We start from the raw sequence: 22,077 nt of genomic DNA on the forward strand, positions 1-22,077 counted from the left end.
GCCGCCGCTCCCGCAGGCCGGGCGCCGAGGGGGCGGGCCCGCCGGCCGCAGCAGCCAATGGGCCCCGACGCACGGCGCGTCCCCGRCCGCGACGTCAGCAAACCCCGCCCTCCGGCCGCGAGCTGTTGGCGCCAAAGCGAGCCGCGCGGGGCAGCAATCCCCGCCCCCGCGCTGCGACCCCGCCCCCTTAGCCCCGCCCCCTTCCGGCCATGGCCGCCGGCCGGGCCGGGCAGGTCCTAGCGCCCGCCTGGCCCGTCCTAGCGCCCGCCTGGCCTCGTCGCTTCTCGGCTGCAGCGCGGCAGCCCGCGGCCCCGCAAGGGCGCTGGGCGCCGTCCGCTCGTCTCCGGGCTCTGCGTGTTGAGCAGGCGGGAGGGCTCGCTGTGGAGGGTCACCACGCGGTTCAGAGGGCCGTGCCCGACTGTGGCGGGTGTGCAGGCACGCAGGGCAGAGCCGCAGCCGCGGAAGCGGGCCAGCCTGGTTTTAATGGCGCTGTGGCAGAAGATAAGCATTTGCCTCTGCTCTGCCCGCTGTGGGATCCTCTTCGGTGCTGAGGACGAGGTCCCYGCTACTGGTGTTAGATACTGGATAGCTGCCCACGGCTCCCGCTTACAGTCTAAAATCTGAAGTTGTGCTCCTGCTTTCAACGACTTCAGTGTMAAAACCCCTTGGAAACACTGCTAATATCTTAGATCCAAATTCACGTTTTGGTTTACCGGTTCCTGCCCCCGAGGTGTGACACCTACAATCATGAATGCTTGTCTTCGTGGAAACACCMACAAGACTTTCTTCTCCCTGAGTCATACTCATTTATTTATCTCTGGTCATTGGCGATGCTCTTGATCAGTCCGAAGTGTTTCGCTGATACAGTCACCTAGATTTGAAAGACCTGAAGGCAGGCGCCGTGACCTGTGCGCCAGTAACAGGCAAATCCTGTAATAGAAAAGGCAATTTATGCAGTGGGAGCCGAAGAGCAGGGCTGGACAGAAACACATTGAATGAATCCCTGCACCCGGGGTGGGGCGGGGGGTCGGTCYGCGATACTGAGAGCGGGTGAGAGTTGCTTCGGCTCCTGCAGCGGCCCCGCACAAACGCCCGGAGCTGGCACGGCCAGCCGCTTCCGGAGCGGGAGCTGGCKGGAGACTACATATCCCAGCATGCTGTAGGCAAGCGGACTCATGGCGGCCGAGCCGGAGGTGGAGCGTTGCATGCTGGGACATGTAGTTTTTCGGGCCTAGCCGTGGAGCGCGGGGGCGGGGGTAACCCTGCGCGTCCCTTCCCTGAGACGTCGCGGGCAGATGACGGCACTGCGAAGCGGAAGTCCGCCCCGCCGTGCGCGTCTCGCGCGCCCCACGTGTCGCGCGGGCTCCGCGGCGGTTGCGGGCGGTTGGGCGCGCGCCCCGTCTCCTCCCCGCCCCCCTTCCCCTCCGCGCTCCTCAGCCATTGCCGCCCCGGCGCCGGGGACCGAGGAGCCGCAGCATGGCGGAGCTGCGGTTCCGCCTGGCGGAGCCGCTGCGGCTGGTAGCGCAAAGGAACGAGAAGAGCGGCGCGGAGCTGAGCCGGTTCCTGACCAAGCAGGTGAGCGCCGCGCCGGGGGGAGGGGGGGAACGCAGCGTACTGCCCTTTGGCGCTGTAAATGAGGCACCCGTCTCAAGGAAGAGTGAGGTGTGACACGTTCAGGTCTCTGCAGTACTTGAAGACATGTTATAATAGGATACCAACATGTGAGACTTAATATTGTCACTGTTTTTCATACTAGAGCTTTTGAAGCCCCTGAATTGGGTACACATTTCAGACTCAAAGTCCCCGTTTATTTTAGAGTGTCTAGGAAATGTCGCGGTTACTTGAAGGTGAAAAGGCTAAATCACCACATTTTTTGGGGAATATAGGCTGTCACTCTAAATTGCTGTCTCTTAGGTATGGTTGGGGAAAACTTCCTTACAGGTATTTGAGAGATTTTTCTGGTAGACGGGTGGCTTTTTCTTCTGTCACTTCAAATCATAGGATCAAAGTAAAATTGACAAGAATATATTGCTGTGTTTGAGAGTTGATGCTACTGGTGGGAAACGGTGGAGATGATAGAGGTGCTATTCAAGAGAGAGAATCATCTGAGAAAAAGTGGTGAGGACCAGACTAGTGCAAAAATAGATGTGAGAAATCTGTCTCCCCCCTCTGATATGATGCAGAAGGCAGATGGAGTGATAAATTGGAAGTTTTGAGACGAGGAAAGAGACTGTGCCCTTTCACTTCTGGTTACTGCTGTGAGAAATATGCTTCAGGTTGCTAGCTAGAAATCGATAAAGACTACACAGACTAAGGTTTACAGATGCTCTGTGAGAACACATTAATGAACAGTGATGTGTTTTTTTTTTTTTTTTTTTTTTTGATAACTGAACTGCTACTCCTAAGCTTTGAAGCTACCAGTCTAGGGATTTGTGTTAGGCTTGCTTTACCACTAAACAAAGCTTCAGTTATCTTGCCTTGTTTTTACCAGTTACTCTGTATGTAACTTAAGAAGCCTGCAATCTGTGTATCTAGAGCTTTGCTATCATTCTGGCTTCTTATTCCTTCAGTATTTCATAAATCACTGCTAATGGGACTTGCTCACAACCTGTTAAGTAAGGAGCAGCCTTTTGAGATTCATACTAAGTCACTGTTCGTGTGGTGATGGAAGGTCTTGCTCCATATACTTCAATGTGTAGTAGAAATAAAGCTTTTTGTGTAGACTATTGGTATAACATAAACACTGCAAAGGTGCCAAAATTTCTATTTCTGTGCTTTTAATGAGGAAGAGGGATGAAAAGCTCTCTAAATAGTCTTTGTTTTCTGACTTTCTATTTTTGGATTATTTAAGCAAACCRCGTAAGCAGCAGGTTGGGAGTGTAGGCATTTTCATGCTGTACTTTTTCAAAAATAGTAATTCAATTTCTGTAGGTATCATCATGTATATTATTCACAGATACTGAAACTGTTTAATGGAAGTAAAAGTATTGTGCTGCTTCCATTTAGAAGCTTATTATTTAACTTACAAAAAAGAAATTAAGCTTAAAATATTTACATGTGATCTGTTGATTAGCTCAACTGGATGAATTGTTTAATATTTAATATGGCAGATACACATATGCTGAAGGAATCTTATAAGCCAGCTGGAAAAATTAGCTTCACAAACTACTGAAATGTAGTTTTGGTTTTGTGTGGTATCAAAAGTCTTTTTAAGTCAGAACTTTCATATGTGGAATCACAAATGCAGATTTTTGCGAATCCATTTTTAGCTTCCAGTAACAGTATAATTTCTGTGGACAGGTTCATGAGTATGAAGGTTAAAATGCTAGTAGGAAGGGAACTTCAGGGCAAAAACAACCTTATGCCTTTCTGTTTTTCATATCCCCCAGAGTTTTAAGCACCACACATACACTGAGCAGTATAAATAAGAAAAAAAAAGTCACTTTTGGGCAGTTGTGTTTGGCCTGTGGGACTAGCTTAAGGACATCTCAAGCACTGCATTTCAGATCTCTTGTCCTATTCTATTAGTGTTTTAGCTTGGCATCCTTCATTTTACCTTTCTTTTTTTCTGTGCAAGAGCAAAACTATTTTTGTAATGGCTCCAATCTCTTATTTATAGCCCTTTTAATCTTAGTATTTTATGGAGAGAAGTACTTTTATTCCTTTTTCTTTTTTTAACAAAAAAAGGAGGTGACCTAACTGTCCCAAATTCCTCCAGTTATTACTGCCTGTCAGAAAAATGTCCTGATGTCCTGCCAAYTAAGGGAGACTGCTTTTTCCTAAAATACAGCTCCAGCTTTTTATGTGGAAGACTAATTAGGCTTTAAGTCATGTGACATTATAAATAAGGGATGGTATATTTCACTTCTGCTTCAGTCCTGGTCTCCTGCTGTCTCTAGTTTTTCAAGAGCTGTTATTTCTGCGAGACGGTCTGTTAATAAATACTCTCAACAAAAGTCAAATAGAAAATTCTCTGTCCTTGAAGTGAGTGGCGTACATGATGGTATGAAACACAATATGCAGGAGGACATGTAGAAAGTTCTAGCCTGATTTGCATGTAGCTGAAGTTTTCTTCTCTCTGTGAAACTGCATATCCTCCCTTCTCCTGGGTGTTGTATTTTGAGTTTTTCTTGTTTTGGGGCTTTTGTTTTGTTTTCTGGAATGTKTGAGAAGAATACAGGTTCATGTTACGCTTAGTGCTATTGAAACTAGGCAGTTCCCAAAATGAGTGGTCCTACTTTGTCTTCTTTCTGCCTGTCGCCAAAACTCAACTGGGAGTTCTTGTTGCTTCTCTTGTCTTGAAGGTAGCACATGTGGTAACATGGAAAACTGAACTGATTTTCCTATCCAGTGGAAGACTTTGGAATAGATTAGTTTGGATAATCTTACCAAATTAATGGCTGTGCAGTCATGCCAACTCTGGATCTGATGCCTGCAAGGGGACTGGATGAAATCATGTGTTTCTTCTTGTGGGAGGGGAAAAAGAGGATTTCCCATACGCTGCTGCTGTGCCTCTTTTCTCCATTAGTGGTAACCCTTAGTTAAACGAGACTAAATGTAACATGGAATTGCATATGGAATTACTATGAAGTGTGTGCACTAATTGCTAGCAAGTGGGGGGGGCAAGGAAGAAGGAAATTGAGAGGGAAGTATCTCTAACATTGTTTCATCTATGCCATTTTTCCAGTTGTATGAACCTAGTCTGGCCAAATCAAACTTCCTGCTGGGAATAGCCTCACTTGTGAACTTGCTTTCTCTACTGTTTAGTGTGTTTTCCCTCAGTAAGGTATAGGCGAAGGAATCTTTGGCAATCTATAGGCAAGGGAATTTACTATTTTTTATACATATATATATACCCTTTTCCAGGAGGACATCAATTGAATCCAAGGGTTGAATGATAATCTAGAACTGAAAAGACTGTAAAGTTCTGTAGTGCAATGTAGCTTAATTCAGTAGAAAAATAAGAAAGAAAAACTTCTGGAAAAGGCCTGAGAGTTTGATTTAGTTGTCATACTGCAGTGGCCGTTTGTTTTTTGTTTTGTTTGTTTGTTTGTTTTTTATTGGTGAGCTTTTGGATTTTTTTGTGTGTGTTTTTTTCTCCTTTTTTTYCCCCCTCCAGGAATCCTATCCCCTGAGAGAAATTATTCTCTGATTCCTCTGATGCTCCTGATTTTGTGATRCACTAGACTGACCTCTCATGTTATTTTGATCAACTTAAGTGCTCGCCTATACGGGTTTTGGATAATGTCAATTATTTTATCATTGCATCTCCCTGTGGCTTAAAGAAATGATGATGACATATCTGTCTTTGTCATTAGATAGAGTAGGACTAGTAGTATCTCTGCTGGTCTTTGTAGTTAAATTTTTGTATCAGGAGGTTTTCTTTTGCAAAGAAATAGAATATACTTGTTTTTCTAGTCAGTACAATCCTAGCAGATGAAGGATTGAGGTTAAGTTAGGTTTAACTGAGATGTGCCTGCTAAGCCTGCTCAGAAGGCAAGCCTTCTGTAACAATGTTACGTTTGCCATCATTTTTCCCCATGGGTTGATTTTTCTCATCCTAGCAGAGATTATGACCAACTGAAATGGAAGTAAAGATGTTGTGCTGTGTCTGTACTAGGCAGAGGCTCTTTTCACACCTACTGTAGCATGTTGGCTGAGCCTGCTTTTATCGTGCAACTACTTCTAGTCAGAATCTAATAGTACATCTGGCCCAGTGGGACGTAGCCTTTTCTGCCAAGGTGTAGCCTGTAACTTTGTGTGGAAGCACCGGAGAGCCACGACCAGAAATGTGACTTTCACATGGCACCTGGGGTGTTCCCTGTGCATGATAACGTGCCTGCCTTGTCACATAACGGAGGGCAGTGGGGCAGTGGCTGGGGGGAGTATCTCTCCTGTGGCACAGTGAGTTGTTCTGGCAAACTGGACTCGGCTGTCTCCCTCAGTCTAGAGTAAACAAAGGTTTGATGTAACATGAAAAATTAAATCCTAAGTTAATTTGTGACCTCCCCTGCCCTGCTCCACAAACTGCGAAGAATTTAAATCACTATCAAAAAAGAGGTGCATAAGATGAAATTAGCCACTGATTAACTGACATTAAAATAGGATTGACGCATGGTAGTCAAACTTTGGTCATCTCTCAGACTATGAAACCATGGATTCTATCCATGCACCTTCCAGTGTAGTGTTTAGGTGAATGGTTTCATGTAAAAGCAAGAAGTAATCTTTTATGCTTGTATAGACTAATTACTGCATTTCAAATCACAATATTGGGCTTTTTTTTTTCTTTTGATAAGCATCTTAATAGCTGCAGTAGATAATGTAACATGAGTGGAGAGCAACATTCTTTCTCTTTAAGAGCTGGTGTGTCAGATTCCTTGAACTACTCACCTCCTCACTGAGGTGTTGCTTGAGCACTTCATGAACAGATCCTCTTCATCTTCAGCAATAATTACTCATGCCTTTCCCCTGGACCTCTTGTTGCCTTCCTAAAAGTTTCACCCACTCATGCTGTGCTCCTTTTCTCTGGTAATGCTGGGTTTAAGATTGAGCCAGTTCTTAATCAAGATTTCTGTGCTTTGTGAGCAGCGAGTAAATGAACTATGTGGTTTGGGAAGGAGGTGTGCGTCTTTGACATACTGCTAGAAAAGTAATCTTAGATCTTGTTTGACTACAGTTCTCAATCCTAACTGTACTTCCTCTTAATGTCTCTTTCATTAATACATATATCTATTATATGTTTGTACATATTGGATATCTATGAGGGAGAACAGTCTTTTGTGATGTTTTCTTAAAGCAGCTGTTTGCAACTGTGGGAGAAGATTTACTATGTGGTTTGGGAAGAAGGAACTTTTGGATCGGCTGTCCTTTGCTACTACTGATTGAGAAAGCTGTGTATTTTGCAAAGCCACCTTTAGTTAAAAATTTTCTCTATTTTTCTTTTCCCAAAAGTTTCTAATTTAGACCCTGAAAGAGCTCTGAAATTATGCAGATGATCTTTTTGTAGACTGGGAATGTTGGCACTGTGATTTTTGAACAGCTTTATGTGTCCTAAAGGTGCTATACACAAAAAATTGTTTGCTCTCAAAAAATTGGTAATAGAATGGGTTTGGTATACAGCAGTCATGTAACTACAGAATTTTACTGAGCAGGTCACCTTATTTACTGTTTTACTGCTGTTCCTGTTATTTGGTATTTAAAGCTCTGGTTTATAAATAAAGTAAGCACCCTGTTGTGTTACCTGTTAAGCCTTGTATGGGTAGCCAAAGATTGAACTGATTTGTAGACTGAAGCTGCTTTTTAATTAGTTTGTCTCCAGTTCTTTAAAGCTATGTTGCCTTTGAACAATTTGTTAGTTGTTCTTGCATTCTAAATCTGGTTCCGATTTCAAATGTAATGAACAGCCTCTCTTCCTCTGTGATGAGTGCAAACTTTCAGCTCTGTTTTAAAAATTGCTTATCTTTAATTCTACTATGATAGATAAGATGAAGGGAGATAAACTCATCATGTTTCACAAAAATAAAGCTGAATCAATGTGAGAAATTGGAGTTAATAGTTTAATGTGATAGTTTTAATGTTTGTGTCATGTACTGCAGTTTGATATCTTAGTGCTATTATGGAGTGAATGGCTTTGTTTCAAGTTCAGAATGAGACATGAGGAGTGGCAACATGTACATATTCTAACAGGATGTCAACARAGCTATAAGCTTAGGAGGTCACCCTTTCAAAGGCAGTCTGTGTAGGACCTCTGCAGGGTATTATCTTCTAACAGTGAAAGCGTGCTTTCCTTCTGCATGCTCAGCAGCAGGTTTCACATGAATAAGAGTAGCTTGGGAGAAGCAGAAATTGACAGCACAGGTAGCCAAAATGAAGTGCTGTTTYTGTAGGAATTTAGTAGGAGATTATTTCTATTTTGTTTGGAAAGCTTCCTTACCTAGTGGTATTTACTACTATTTGCTAAGAAAAATAAAATCGTCTTGGTAGAGGATAAAGGTTCACTCTATCAATGAAGAAGTGTGGAGGGTCAAAGTTAAGGGCAAAACTGCTATAGCACAAATTCATAATTATGATTTTTCACAGATATATACTGTGTTATATGTTAAAATTCACAGTATTAAAGAGCTTGGTAATAAAATGAGCTCAAAAACTGAAGAAACTCATATTTAAAGACAGAGAGAATTGGGCTGTGGTTCTTCAGTAACAAAGTTGGACAGATTTTTTTTTCTTTTTTTGACAGATGAGGCTCTATTTTTCCATCTATTTCAAAGCCTAATGTTCTGATTTGCCCTAAAGGTATGCCCTAAATGGTCCTGTTTTTATGTAAAAGTAAGAAAAAGAATAAATAAATAACTATTTATATAAAGGTAAGAAAAAGAAAAAAGCTTTAAAACTGCTTGAAAAACACTTGCTGAAACCATGATTGATTTGGCGCTTGTTCTTTTTGAAAAGAGCAAGTATGATGCAACTCTATTTTTTTGGAGAACTTAAATGTTTTGTGGTTACCTGTGACTGAGTTATTGAGATCGGTGGAAATTTTTATTAATAAAGAAGTATTGATTGTTATTATAATTTCCCTTTTCTTTCTTTGAACTAATTTCATGTATTTGCCTTGATTGTCAAGCTGTCAAGTATGGTTTAGGATTTAGGGACGTCTCTTCCTAATTCTTATTCAGTGTGTTATTCTTCATTTCACCCTTTCTGTTTCTCACTAAGTAAGTACTTGAATTGGTGGTTTTGGTCTCTTACCTTTTTTTATGTTTTTAGAGAGATTTGTTTGTGYAAAATTCACTGTGAATCCTGCATGAATAGTTTTGAAATAGGAAGTCTAAACTTTTTCCCTTTTAACTTATTCATACCTTCCGTTTCTACAGATTTGGACTCAGCAGGATCGGCAATGCATCCTTGATACTTTAGCACAGTTATTACTGGATAAAGAATGTACTCTATTGATCGGTCGCCAAGTTCGGCCAATCTTATTGGATTTGCTGGAAAGAAATGCAGAAGCCATTAAAGCTGGTGGCCAGATCAACCATGATCTGCATGAAAGACTGTGTGTAGCCATGAGCAAGCTGGTTGCTGATCACCCAGATGTGCTGCCGTAAGTAATGTAGTGCATTTTTGCACGTTGTTTGAACTTACATAGCATATGCTTGTCAGTGTTGGCTGGTGAGGAGAGGTGTCATTGCAATACTTCGGATTGTCTCCTGCAGTTATAAATGTATTTTGAACTGAAAGAGTGACTTGGAAAACACAAGTCTTAAACACAACTTAGTTAAATTTAATTGTGTGGTAATACTTAACACGATTTTCATTTTAATGATCAAAACAAAAGCAAAACAGCTGATAAGAAAATTGCTTGCAATCAAAATTTCTGCATTTCATATTAGGCCTGACATCTTTGTGTAGTCAGTAGAATACAGAATTATCTAAGAAGAAATCTATATTGCTTGTTTGGTAAACAGGAGAAATCAACAATATTTCACCAAGGTTGATACAGTTTCTCCTTGTAAATTAAGTAGTCATCTGTCATCTTTAATAAGGTAAAGTGTATGCTGTCAGCTGATTGCTAAAGAGGTTGTCTTTCCCAAGTGGGAACAAAGCTAAATGTAGGCCTTTAGTTTGTACTATATCATCAATTACCTGTTCYGGGGCCTCTGAATTAGAACTTTCTTATTAGTGGCTGTTTTTTCTGTGCTTTGGCTTAGGTGCATGTGATCCATCTCGTTCTCTCTCTCTCTTTTTGAAGATTTGCTCTAAGGTATTTTAAGAATACATCACCAGTTTTCCAGAGACTTTTCCTAGAGAGCTCAGATGCAAACACAGTCCGATATGGGCGCAGACGAATGAAGTTACGGGATCTCATGGAGGCAGCGTATAGATTCTTACAAAAGGAGCAGTCAGTTTTCCGGGAATTATGGGACTGGAGTGTGTGTGTTCCACTCCTGAGGAGTCACGACACTTTAGTCCGTTGGTAAGTTAAAGACCTCAGACCTCCTTTGAAAAGACACACCTGTATCTTGAATTGCATTTAGGAAAGTTCTTCTATCCTTGCACATGAAACTTCAGATAGTAGCAGAAAAATCCATACCTTTAGTATCTCTATTTATGCTTCTTACCTCATCTTTTGAAAGCTGTAGTGATCAATCAGAATGAAACTTAGGCACTCTTAGTAATGCTCCAACCTATGGGTTGTATGGATTGGAAAAGTCTTTGCAGATGACTTGTCTGCCCRCGTTGGATTCATGAGAGATGGTGAACTTTGTGAAGCTATCAGTTCAGCTCTCCTGTAAACCTGTTGGTATTTTGCATGTCTTCCAGCAAATTGTCCTAGAAGAAAGTAGAGACGAATTGATTCTCACACTCGTTTGTATTACAATAACATATTTTACCATTCTGTATTGATATGATTGTGACTAGTTGTTTTTTCTGTTGCTTTTATAGTCAATAATAGAAATCTGAGTCACTATCACACTTTTATTTCAATTATGTTTCATAATTGGCTTTGTTGCTGCAGACTGTCTGGTGTTTTTTGTCAGGTGTTTTTATGTTGRATGTTGGCCTGCAGAGCTTCAATCTAATCATATAATCTTCGTAGTTTATGTGAGTGGTAGTACTTGTAATGCCTCTTTCTTTAAGAACGCAATATTTAATCATAAGAATCATACAATCAGTAAGGTTGGAAGGGACCTCTGGAGATCATCCAGTCCAACCCCCCTGCTCAGCAAGATCACCTAGAGCATATTAGACAGGGTGGCATCCAGGCGGGCCTTGAAGATCTCCAGAGAAGGAGATTCCACAGCCTCTCTGGGCAACCTGTGCCAGTGCTCCGTCACTCTCACAGGGAAGAAATTCCCCGTCACGGTCAGGCGGAACTTCCTGTGCTTCAATTTCTGCCCATTGCCTCTTGTCCTGTCACATGGGACAACTGAAAAGTGTTTGTCCCCATCCCCTTGACACCCTCCCTTCAGGTACTTATACACATTGATAAGATCCCCCTCAGTCTTCTCTTCCCCAGGCTGAAGAGGCCCAGCTCTCGCAGCTGTTCCTCATAGGGCAGATGCCCCAGCCCTCTAATCATCTCTGTAGCCCTACGCTGGCCTCTCTCCAGTAGCTCCCTGTCTCTATTGTAGTGGGGAGCCCAGCCTTGACACAGGACTCGAGATGAGGCCTCATTGGGGCTGAGTAGAGGGGCAGGATCACCTCCCTCGACCTGCTGGCAACAGTCTTCCCAATGCACCCCAGGAGACCATTGGCTTTCCTGGCCACAAGGGCACATTGCTGGATCATGGTCAATCTGTCATGCACCAGCACTCCCAGGTCCTTCTCTGCAGAGCTGCTCTCCAGCAGGTCGGCCCCCAGCTTGTACTGGTGCCTAGGGTTATTTTTCCCTCGGTGCAGGACTCTGCACTTGCCCTTGTTGAACCTCATGGGTTCCTCTTTGCCCAGCTCTCCAGCCTGTCTAGGTCTCTCTGAATGGCAGCACAGCCCTCAGGTGYGCCAGCCACTCCTCCCAGCTTGGTATCATCAGCCGAGTTGCTGAGGAGGCACTCTGTCCCCTCATCCAGGTCATTGATGAAGAAGTTGAGCAGGATGKGACCCAGTACTGAGCTGTGGGGGACTCCACTAGCCACAGGCCTCCAACGAGGCTGCACACCACTGATGACGCCCCTCTGATCTCTGCCTTTCAGCCAGTTCTCAATCCACCTCCCTGTCCACTCRTCTAACCGACACTTCCTGAGCTTCTCTAGGAGGATGTTATGGGAGAGAGTGTCARAAGCCTTGCTGAAGTCAGGGTAGACAACGTCCACTGCTCTGCCCTCATTTGCCCAGCCAGTCATACCATCATAGGAGGCTATCAGATTGGTTCAGCGTGAATCCATGCAGGCTACTCCTGATYACCTTCTTTTCCTCCATATGCCTGGAGATGAYATCCAGAGTGAGCTGTTCCATCCCCTTTGCAAGGATGGAGGTGAGGCTGACCGGCCTATAGTTGCCTGGGTCCTCCTTCTTGCCCTTCTTGAAGACTGGAGTGACATTGATTTTCTTCCAGTCCTCAGGCACCTTTCCAGCTCTCCACGACCTTTCAAAGATGATGGAGAGTGGCCTGGCAGCAACATCCACCAGCTCCCTCAGTACCCGTGAGTACATCCCATCCGGGCCCATGGATTTGTGGATGTGTAGCCTGCCAAGAAGGTCTCTAGTCCTTTCCTCCTCAACCAAAGGAAAATCTTCCCTTCTTCAGACTTTCTCCCTCACGTCCAGGCTACAGGATTCCTGGGGGCTGCCCTTAGCAGTGAAGACTGAAGCCAAGAAGGCATTCAGTAATTCTGCCTTCTCTGTATCCCTTGTCACCAGGGMCCCTGCCCCATTCAGTAGTGGGCCCACGTTTTCCCTAGTCCTCCTCTTGCTGCTGATGTATTTGAAGAAGCCCTTCCTGTTGTCCTTGACATCCCCTGCGAGACTCAATTCCAGCTSGGCCTTAGCCTTCCTTGATGCATCTCTGCATACTCTGACTGCATTCCTATAATTCTCCCAAGTAGCCTGTCCCCTCTTCCACATTCTGTGTACTTTCTTCTTCTGTCTGAATTTGGCCAAGAGCTCCTTGCTCACCCACACAGGTCTCCTGCCCCTTTTGCTGCACTTCTTACTCATAGGRATGCACCACTCTTGAGCTTGGAGGAAGTGATATTTGAATAGTAGCCAGCTCTCCTGGACCCCCCTTCCTTCTAGGCCTTCACCCATGAGACTCCACCAATTAGGTCTCTGAAGAGCCCAAAGTCTGCTCTCCTGAAGTCCAGGGTTGCAGTCCTGCTTGTTGCCTTACTTCTTTCCTGCAGGATCTTGAACTCCACCATCTCGTGGTCACTGCAGCCAAGGCTGCCCCAACCTTCACGTCTCTAACCAGTCCCTCTCTGTTGGGAAGGACAAGGTCCAGCAGGACACCCTTTCTCATAGGCTCCTCCACCATTTGTGACAAGAAGTTATCATCGATGCGTTGCAGGAGCCTCCTGGACTGCTTGTGCCTTGCTGTGTAGTCCCTCCAGCAGAGGGTGGTTGAAGTCCCCCATGAGAATCATGGCCTGTGTTCGTGAGGCTACGTCCAGCTGCCTATAGAAGGCCTCATCAACTTTCTCTTCCTGGTCAGGTGGCCTGTAGTAGACACCCACAGCAGTGTCCCCCATGCTGGCCTGCCCTTTGATCTTTACCCATAAGGTCTTGACTGCCTCCTCCTCCTCTGCCCGTAGGCAGAGCTCAATGCATTCCAGTTGCTCTCTCACATAAAGAGCAACTCCACCACCTCGCCTTCGTGGCCTGTCTCTCCTAAAAAGCACATAGCCATCCATGGCAGCATTCCAGTTATGTGAGCTATCCCACCATGTCTCTGTGATTGCAGTGAGATTATGGCCCTGCAACCACACACAGATCTCCAGTTCCTGCTGTTTGTTCCCCATGCTGCGTGCATTGGTATACAAGCATTTCAAAGAGGTGGTCATGCCTACAGGAAGGGTGGTAATCGTATTAGTAACACATAATTTTAAACTAAGATATTAGGAATAGCAGAGGCAAGAGTATTAACAAATCTCTCAGCTATTTATGAAGCTCTTCTGAGTGACATGCATTTAGATAGTCTTAAAGTTAGCGCTAATGCATTGACTGAAATAAGTTTACCTAGTAATAATTTGGTTCAGGACAAAATTTCAAAGTCAGATCACTTATTTCCTCCAGCCTCCTGGGAACGTTTTTTTTTTTTTTTTTTTTTCAAGCTCTTTGAAAATTTTGTTCTTGGAATGTAAAAGCAGATATGAAATAAATGAAACATGTATTTATGGTTTGTAGTAAATGTCCATTTGTTACAAGACTGCTCTATATAGTAATGAAGTCAAAGTTTGAGAGTTTTTGCCTTCTCCTGAGAGAGTCTTGAATTCATTGTATTATGGTCAGTTTAGAAATAACATGAAACTTAAGACAAATTTCAAAGGGAAATGGCAAGAGAAGAAAAAAAAATATAGTTTTCATTGAGAATGAACATCTGAAACCTATTTATTTGGAATTTGCTATTCTAGTTGTATTACTAATATAAGTAGTAACTAATATGCCCTGATAGAATTGTTTTTCTGTAGAGAAATTCTGCTTACAGAATGTTAAGCACAGAATTAAAATTTCTGTGACAAAAGTTTTCTACATATTAGTATCTGAAGACTATATATTGACATTTTTGTTCTAAATACAATTTTTAGGTATACTTCAAACTGTCTTGCTCTAGTTACATGCATGAATGATGAGCATAAATTATCCTTCCTCAAGAAGATCTTCAGTCCTGAAGAGTTGATACACTTCAGACTAAAGTAAGAAGTTTTTAACTATTGAATGCTAATTGCTTTTGTTGATGGTTTTTGATTGAGTTAATAAATATAATACGGATTTGACAGGCTGCTAGAAGAATCTCAGATGCAGAATGTGGAACGAGCCCTTGTTTTGGCCAATCCAGACTCCTCTTTTTGGCAAAGGGAGAAAGAGCTGCAATATACACAAGGAGATATTGTATCAGGTGACCTCTCTGCAAATGTAGTAGCTGTGTGTGGTATTATACTGCCTAGATTACAGCTTCTTTCTGAAGAGCAGGTATGTAACCCAGGATTAAGGCTGTGCCTTTTTTAATATACCCTAAATGCTATRAACTGGTTTATCTTACTTTCCTGCTTAAATTATATTGAGATACTGTGGGTAATACACTTTCCTGATGTGTATTGTAAGCTACTGATGCATTATATTCACCCTACAAAGGATCTCTGTAGTGGAATGAAGCAACGGAGGCATAATTATCTTATTTTCAAGCAGCAATTCTTACAAACGTGCTGTAAGAGAATGCTCATCCTTGTATAGTACATCTCCAGTCCCAGTCTGGGTGATACTAAGGGATTTGACACAATTGCTTTTACCTACGTGAAATAGTTCTTGTACAGTAAAGACATCTTATCAGCAGCCTTTCTCAAAGCATATTCTTAGTTCTCATTTTAAAACAAAGGAAAACAAGGGAGCTACTTCTTTAGAAAGAGGAAAAGTGGAGAGGAAGTGGGCAAGAAGTTACTTTCTCCATTTCCCTTGAGTGGAGTATAATGCAGAACGTAGTGCCTGGTAGTTTTAACATGTCCATCAGGCACATTTATTTCTCTTGATATGCTGTTCATTTTGAACTGTTTGGGTTGGTCTTTGTAGTTACAGCCAATATTCTTAACTGTTTTTGTCATTTAGGCACAATTTTGGCTTTTAACTAGTCTGTGTATTGCTGTTTAATTTCAGTACATTAGTTTACAGAAGCAGGACAAAGAAATGAATAAAGGATGCCAGTTGTCCAGAATTTCTTGAGTAGCAGAAGCAAGGAAATAGCAATTTCCCCCCAAATTTTGCATYTCCCCCCACTTTTTTATTTAAAAAACTCTACTTAATTGAAACTTCTGCTTTCTAGTTTTTGTAGAAGTGAGGTTATGATTTGGAATTCATTGCAGCTTGGGAAAGTGATAAGCTGTTTAAGGATGTTCTAATTCCCGTGCCAGTATCATTGCTGCTGAAGTCGTGCTGATTCAGCTGTTAGTAGAGCCATGCTATAAACTGGATTGCTGAAAGCATCCTTTTGCTGAAGAGGGAGGAGAGAGCTTCCAAAAAAGGCATACTTCTTTTTTCTTCTTTTTTTTTCTTCTTAATAGCCACAGTTATTCCATTCATCTAGTACACAGTGTGGTTTCAGTTGCATTTGTGCAGGTGAGGAGGTCTGACAAAAGGATAGGAACAAACTGTGAGGGAAGGCAGGTACTTTTATAAACTAGTATTGTTACCAGGGAAATACATGCAATTATATCTGAAATAAAATTCAAATTTAAGATGTAGTGATCATCTTTTTGGTTTCAGTGCAATCTATAATTTGACTTCTGTCCTTCATTTGTACTGTACAGATAATTAGAGCTGAAGGGTTGTATCTATTTCTGCACAGACCAAAGCATAGGATAGTTAAAAATCAATGCATGTAAATAAAGCAAAAATTCAGTTCACTGYTATCCAAATTGCAGTGGATATAGTTTCTCGAATAGTAATTATTTAATATCATAAAAACTCCGTAGATACTCGCCAAATATTTTAACTTTTCTGCAGTTGCTAGTATATCAATTTATTGCACAAAACCTAATACTTTCATGTYAGAAGCCATATTTGTATACTACTACTTCTGAGTTTAACTGCTGTTTGATTTGTCCTGCAATTAGAATCCATTCTCATGACTTAAATTATTTAATTTATATTGCAATTTGTACTTGATTGACATGAATGTGACGATTGAATACTTGCTGTGCCTGTACTGACAACTGAGTATAAACTCCCCTTGGGAACAAATTGTACATATACCTTATTAAATGTATCATCTATAATACATTTTTCATCAAATGAATCTGCTAGTCATTGAATACAGTCTTTATAATCCACAACTTTAAAACAATGTTAACAGATCTGCAGACCAAAATTTTCTAATCATCAGACTTAATCTTCTACTTGTTCTGTGTTACACAACCTATACGTAAGTAGCAGTTTCAGTGTGGTAACCCGAATTTTATGTTTGAACAGGAAAATAACACCAGCTGTTTTGTTTTGGTTGAATCTGCCTGCATGAATCTCCAAAACCTTGCTATTGCTGTAGCATTTCAGAATCCCGTTTTAATAGAAGGACCCATAGGATGTGGCAAAACTTCTTTAATTGAATATTTAGCGGCTGTTACAGGAAGAACAAAGCCTCCTCATATTCTGAAAGTCCAACTTGGGGATCAAACTGACAGCAAGGTAACTGGAAATTATTTTATGGTAGGATGATCAGACATCTGTAATGTTGTGCTATAGCGAGTCTCATATTGGGTATTGATGGCAATAAATAAATCTGAAGAAGATAAAAATCACAGTGAGGCTTCAGTAGATTTTTAAATTCTGCATAGAATTGTGCTGTCGCTTTAAATTATGCATTTCATCAGGGTTTTTCTAGTTAGTCTAATCTGATCTCAGTTATTTGTGATAAAGGTAAGATGAGGTAAAATCCTGTGTTATTGAGAAGGACATTTGCAGTTACATAATATTGATGTAACTCTGTAGAGGTAAAACCAGAGTCAAGATAACGTCCCATTTTTCTTGTTTTGCATGTGTATCTTTTAAGCATTAATCGATTTGTATTGTTGGGCTTAAGTTATGTTTAGTTTTCTGAGGAGGTTAGGGTTTATCAGAAGTGCTGTCTTTGAAGCTTTTGATTGCCATTGGTAGTCACCTTCTTTATTTTCATGGAAGAACAGTATATTTTACCATCTCACAGCTTTTCTCTAACAATACCTTTTCACATACATGAATAAGACTGACATTAAGAAAAAGTGATAAAGTTCAAGTTATAATCTTTGAAGTAGTGAAATCATAAACTTAATTATGGAAGAAATACTTAACTGCAAAAATTAAAACTTTACAGAAAAGCAAAGCTTGATTTATTTTTGTATCTTACAATAACTTGTTTTAAAATTTTTTTTACCATCTCAGTTGCAGACTTTTCAAAAATGAAAAATACAGTTCACTCTTACTCTAGCCAGTTTAATATACTATTCTGTTAATTTTGTGTGTTAATTAGGTTGGTATAACTTTGCAAGTGAAGTTCTATTTATCTGGCTTATTTTAGTTAAAAAGTTTTTAGTTGAATTATGGATGTGAAAGGATTGAGACTTTAAGAAAAAAACGTAAATCTGAGCATAGATTATCAGGTAGATTGTTTAGTAATGGACAGGCTATATAAGTGTTACAGGCCACTTTGGTCGTCTTTGTAAGCTTTTATTCTGAGTTATCAAGGCATGTAATGAACAGATGTCTAATTTCCTGGTTGTTTCTGTCATAGACACTGCTTGGTATGTATCGTTGTACAGACGTACCAGGGGAGTTTGTATGGCAGCCTGGAACCTTGACACAAGCTGTTACCAAAGGTCACTGGGTACTTCTGGAGGATATTGATTATGCACCTCTGGATGTGGTATGTAGGTTTGTGTTCTTTRTAAAGTGTTGGTCTTAGAGTCTATAATAGCAATTCTTGGCATCTAATCACCATGAATGGTGTAGCGGCAAGCTTAAAATAATGCCCCTTTAGAAGGAGTTTAAAGGAATTAACGTGGCAGTCTTAGTCCGCCAGTTGACACACTGGTTTTGTTTCTCTCATTGTTTTAGAGCAGTCATGGCATGCCGCTGTTACCAGACTAGGYGCTGGTGGAGGTTTGAACTGGCACTAATGATGAGCTATGTGTCTTTTGAAACATATTTTAGTATTTGAAARTAAGTGTGGCCCCAAACACCACAAAAGATCATATGTTTGAGTCTTGTTGATGATAAGGCTTTCTAGTGTTCTGCCAGTTATTTTTAGCAGAATTATTTATTCTGGCTTGGATATTAAACATGTTATTACATTAAACACTGTAGTTATTAATTGATTTCTTGTGTTCAACTCCAAAATTTAGTACTTATTAGATGGTCATTTTCCCCCTTTAAAGTGGTGACTGCAGAAAAAATGTTTTTTGCAAGAACCTGTCGTAGAGATGTTGTACTCTGTGGGCCTGTTAGGTATTCAGCRAATGTTCTTTTTTGCAACTAGTTATTTCTTCATATCTTTTCTGTAAAGTATCCTTTATGTGACTGACTAAGCGGCTAGCTTGTTTATTGGGTTTTAGCCTTTCAAAACATGGGCAGTTTATAAGAAAGCCAAGATGTATTGCTTATCTGTACTAGACAGTCTTTCATTGCMAGAGGGTCCCGTGCTTGCTTCTGTAGACTCCACTCACTGCATTTGTCACAAGTGTACCCTGAGCAGTACCCTGCATTTGTTTCTCTTTTTAAATCCTCCCTGCATCCAACCTGTTTCCTCTCTTTATATCGAAGTCTCCATGTTTGTTGTCCTCTGTGCAATCATTGTGACCCTACCTCCTTTTTTCCATTCTACTATTATTATTGTCTTTCTGTATGGAAGGATAGATTCTTTACAATCCTGGCATACCACTTGGGAAGAGCAGGGTCTATACTGAAAAATACTGATGTTTGAGAACAAAATATTTAAGATGGAGATTGTCTTTGTTCAGGCAGATTAAGAAAGTAAGGCTTCTGATAAATCTAAGGATGGTGTCTAATAATTCCTGTGGAAACTCAAAACCAATAGTTTCAGCTTGATGTTGCAGTGTAAAGACTGTCATACTTCCTTTTTTATTATTAAACATGAATACAGTTGAAAGGAGGTAGGGAATGTTTATATCTGTAACTTCCAGTTAATTTTATGTGGCAGTAGGACTCTGTAATTCCTGTTAGCGTCACTTGGAAGCGCAGTCTGCAGGAACATCAGTTGCTAACAGCATAGCAGTGCTCTGAAGTGCTCTACCATCTCCTATGTGAAATGAGTGTGGATAGGTGGGCTGCCAGTGTGTCAGAAAAGAATGTTTATTATAAAATTTCTTCTCTTCTCCAGATCTCTGTGCTAATTCCTCTTTTGGAGAAAAGAGAATTACTAATTCCTGGTCGTGGTGACTGCTTAAAAGTAGCTCCAGGATTCCAGTTTTTTGCAACCAGGAGGTAGGCATGTAAAGTTGTATGAACTTAAAAGCATAAATATTATATTTTTAACTTGGAAAGAAATATTCTAGCAAATTCCAGTTGATAATTGATAATCTGTCTACTAAACGTATTTGGTTTCTGTTTTTTTTTTGTTTGTTTGTTTTTTTTGGTTTTGGTTTTTGTTTTTTTTTTGTTCCACCTTCTCCATGAGCAGTTGTTTGTGTTTTCTAGAAGGTATTTATTAAGGGTTTCCCGAAAAATTTTAATTCAACCCTGCATCTGTAATGCAATAAAATTCTTCTATTAGGAATCATGGGAAAAAGGAATATGAGGAAAAATTATTGTGAAGGAAATCTAGTTCCTGAAAGTCTTGTGCAAATATAGTTTTATATTTTTTTTAATCAGGAAAAGATTTTAAAGGTATTCCCAATGACCATTTGCTTGTAGCAATTCTAATAATGGCTCATACATCAGATGTCAAAACRTCATCTTGTGTATTAATACATAATATTATAACAAGATTAAAGGTTGTAATATCTAAAGAGGTATGGTTACATGTTTCTCAAATGTTTTATAGATTACTTCAAAATTTGTAACAATTTTCCCTGCTTCTTTTGTTTTCCTTCCATAGATAAATGATCTTTTCTCTAATTTATCTGATCTATTTATTTTGAGATTTAATCTTTTAGACCTCTCATTTGGTTGCCTCATCTCTTAAAATTGCTGTATCTGTGGTAYACTTGGTCAATGATTCATATAACCCAAAGAAAACTATATTTTTCCTCTGTGCAAACTATTGACCAAGTATACCACAGAGATGCTGCAACAGACTGATTGAATCTCCGATTTGGGAGGTAGATTAAGGAAAACCCCAAACGTGGAATATTAAATTAATAAATAAACCAGCAATATCTAGTACTTTGCATGTGCAAGGCTACTTACACAGTGGATAGAACATATAGCCACATATGTGAATAATATATGAAGAGAAGGAAAGGGAGGCTGAAGAATGAGAACAAAATCAGTAAAGACTGGGGTGGAGGAATAGAGATGCTTTTCCTACACCTCTATCCACAGTACAGCATGAATCCCTTAGGATCTGTGGAAGTTGTTATCTTGCTGCCTTCTTTCAGGCTCCTCCCTTTACTGGGCATCCTGTATGATGTTTCTGATAGGATTAGCTTATTGTCATGCTGCTTCTTGTGAGTGCCTCTGGAGATTTTGCACCAGAGGGGAAATAGACTGTGAAAAAAGACACAGGTGATTTAGAAAGCAAAGATAGGCATGGTAGGGTGCCTGACAGTATGATGACAGACAATGGGCTTTTCTAGGCATGCACTTTTTCCCCCAACAGCTGTTCTTTGATACGTGGGAACGTATAAAAATGTTGAATTCTTCAGCAAAACACTATATACTGTGTGTCTTTGTATATTCCTCTGATTTAGGATCTTCAGTTGTGGTGGTGGTTGGTACAGACAGCAAAGCAGCCATGCTGCTCTTCTGGACAAGTATTGGACCAAAATTCATCTGGACAACATGAACAAAGCAGAACTCAAAGAGGTATGGTCTATGTCGCTCTATTGTGGCACGTGAAAAATCGTTTCAATTAAGGGTGATTGGTGTTTTTTGGTAATAAATTTAATTCTTATTTTCCTCTTCAAATTCTACAATTTACTCTTATCACTTCAGATCTAAACTGCTAATGCTTAAGTAAATGGGCAGTTTATCAAGAAAATGTGAAATGAATTGGACAGGTTCCTGGGTTTTGTCATAGTAAACATAATTTGTTTTTGAATGGGTCTAAGAGTCAAAATACTTCGCTGTTTTGTAGCGTACAGAGATTTATTTTATTTTTTTTTTTAAAGTGAGGATAGGAGGAGAAGGAGAAAAAAGAAAAGAGAATCTAGCTTAATTTACTCCTGAGTTCTCTAACTCTTGAAATGGAAAGTATTTGATTATCAGTTATGATTTACTATTTCTGTAGACATCTTTTGTTAACATCTGTAGGGAATGTTTGCTCTGTGTAGCCCTTCAAAAAAATTAAGCCTAGGGCTCACATGAAAACAGAATTCTCTAGAGATTCTCCTTACAATATAAAATTCAATATACAATTTGACTGTATAAAAAAGCCTTGCCTAAGGGGAGAGGGGATGAATTATCTCCAGCAGAAGATTTGAGAGAAACTTCTGAATTTTCTAGAATGGAAAATATAGGTTTCCAGTAGGATTCATTTACTCATTGAGGCTCACTCAGCAGCCAGTACAGTTATGAATGACCTTAAATACCTGTATTTTCCTATCTTGCCATTTGTCATGTAACTGTTAGGAGTGGTGCAAGAGCAGCACCTATTTTGTCCTTCTAGATTTTGTTGCAGGCTAGGCAAGTAGATGCACAGGAGGCCTCAGCAGACAGTTTGCTGGAAATGTATAAGCTTGTGTGCTGTAGCTCTTTCTACCACAAATAGATCCACATGGCAGTATA

At 40.7% G+C, this 22,077-nt stretch overlaps 1 protein-coding gene across 1 annotated transcript in view; it reads left to right on the forward strand.

The window, feature by feature from the left end:
• The first annotated feature begins 1,312 nt into the window (after positions 1-1,312).
• The window catches only part of MDN1 (midasin AAA ATPase 1), a 111,759-nt gene continuing 90,994 nt past the window's right edge, over positions 1,313-22,077 (forward strand). The window contains exons 1-9 of the mRNA XM_085318687.1: positions 1,313-1,575; positions 8,871-9,097; positions 9,746-9,970; positions 14,238-14,345; positions 14,430-14,622; positions 16,612-16,824; positions 17,906-18,037; positions 19,511-19,614; positions 21,042-21,156. Coding sequence (XP_085174813.1) covers positions 1,477-1,575; positions 8,871-9,097; positions 9,746-9,970; positions 14,238-14,345; positions 14,430-14,622; positions 16,612-16,824; positions 17,906-18,037; positions 19,511-19,614; positions 21,042-21,156 — 1,416 coding nt within the window. The 5' untranslated portion in view covers positions 1,313-1,476. The remainder of the gene's footprint in view (positions 1,576-8,870; positions 9,098-9,745; positions 9,971-14,237; positions 14,346-14,429; positions 14,623-16,611; positions 16,825-17,905; positions 18,038-19,510; positions 19,615-21,041; positions 21,157-22,077) is intronic.

Source organism: Rhea americana, unplaced genomic scaffold, assembly GCF_003343005.1.
Source record: "Rhea americana isolate MKP2758 unplaced genomic scaffold, rheAme1 scaffold_55, whole genome shotgun sequence".
Taxonomy (NCBI): Eukaryota; Metazoa; Chordata; class Aves; order Rheiformes; family Rheidae; genus Rhea; species Rhea americana.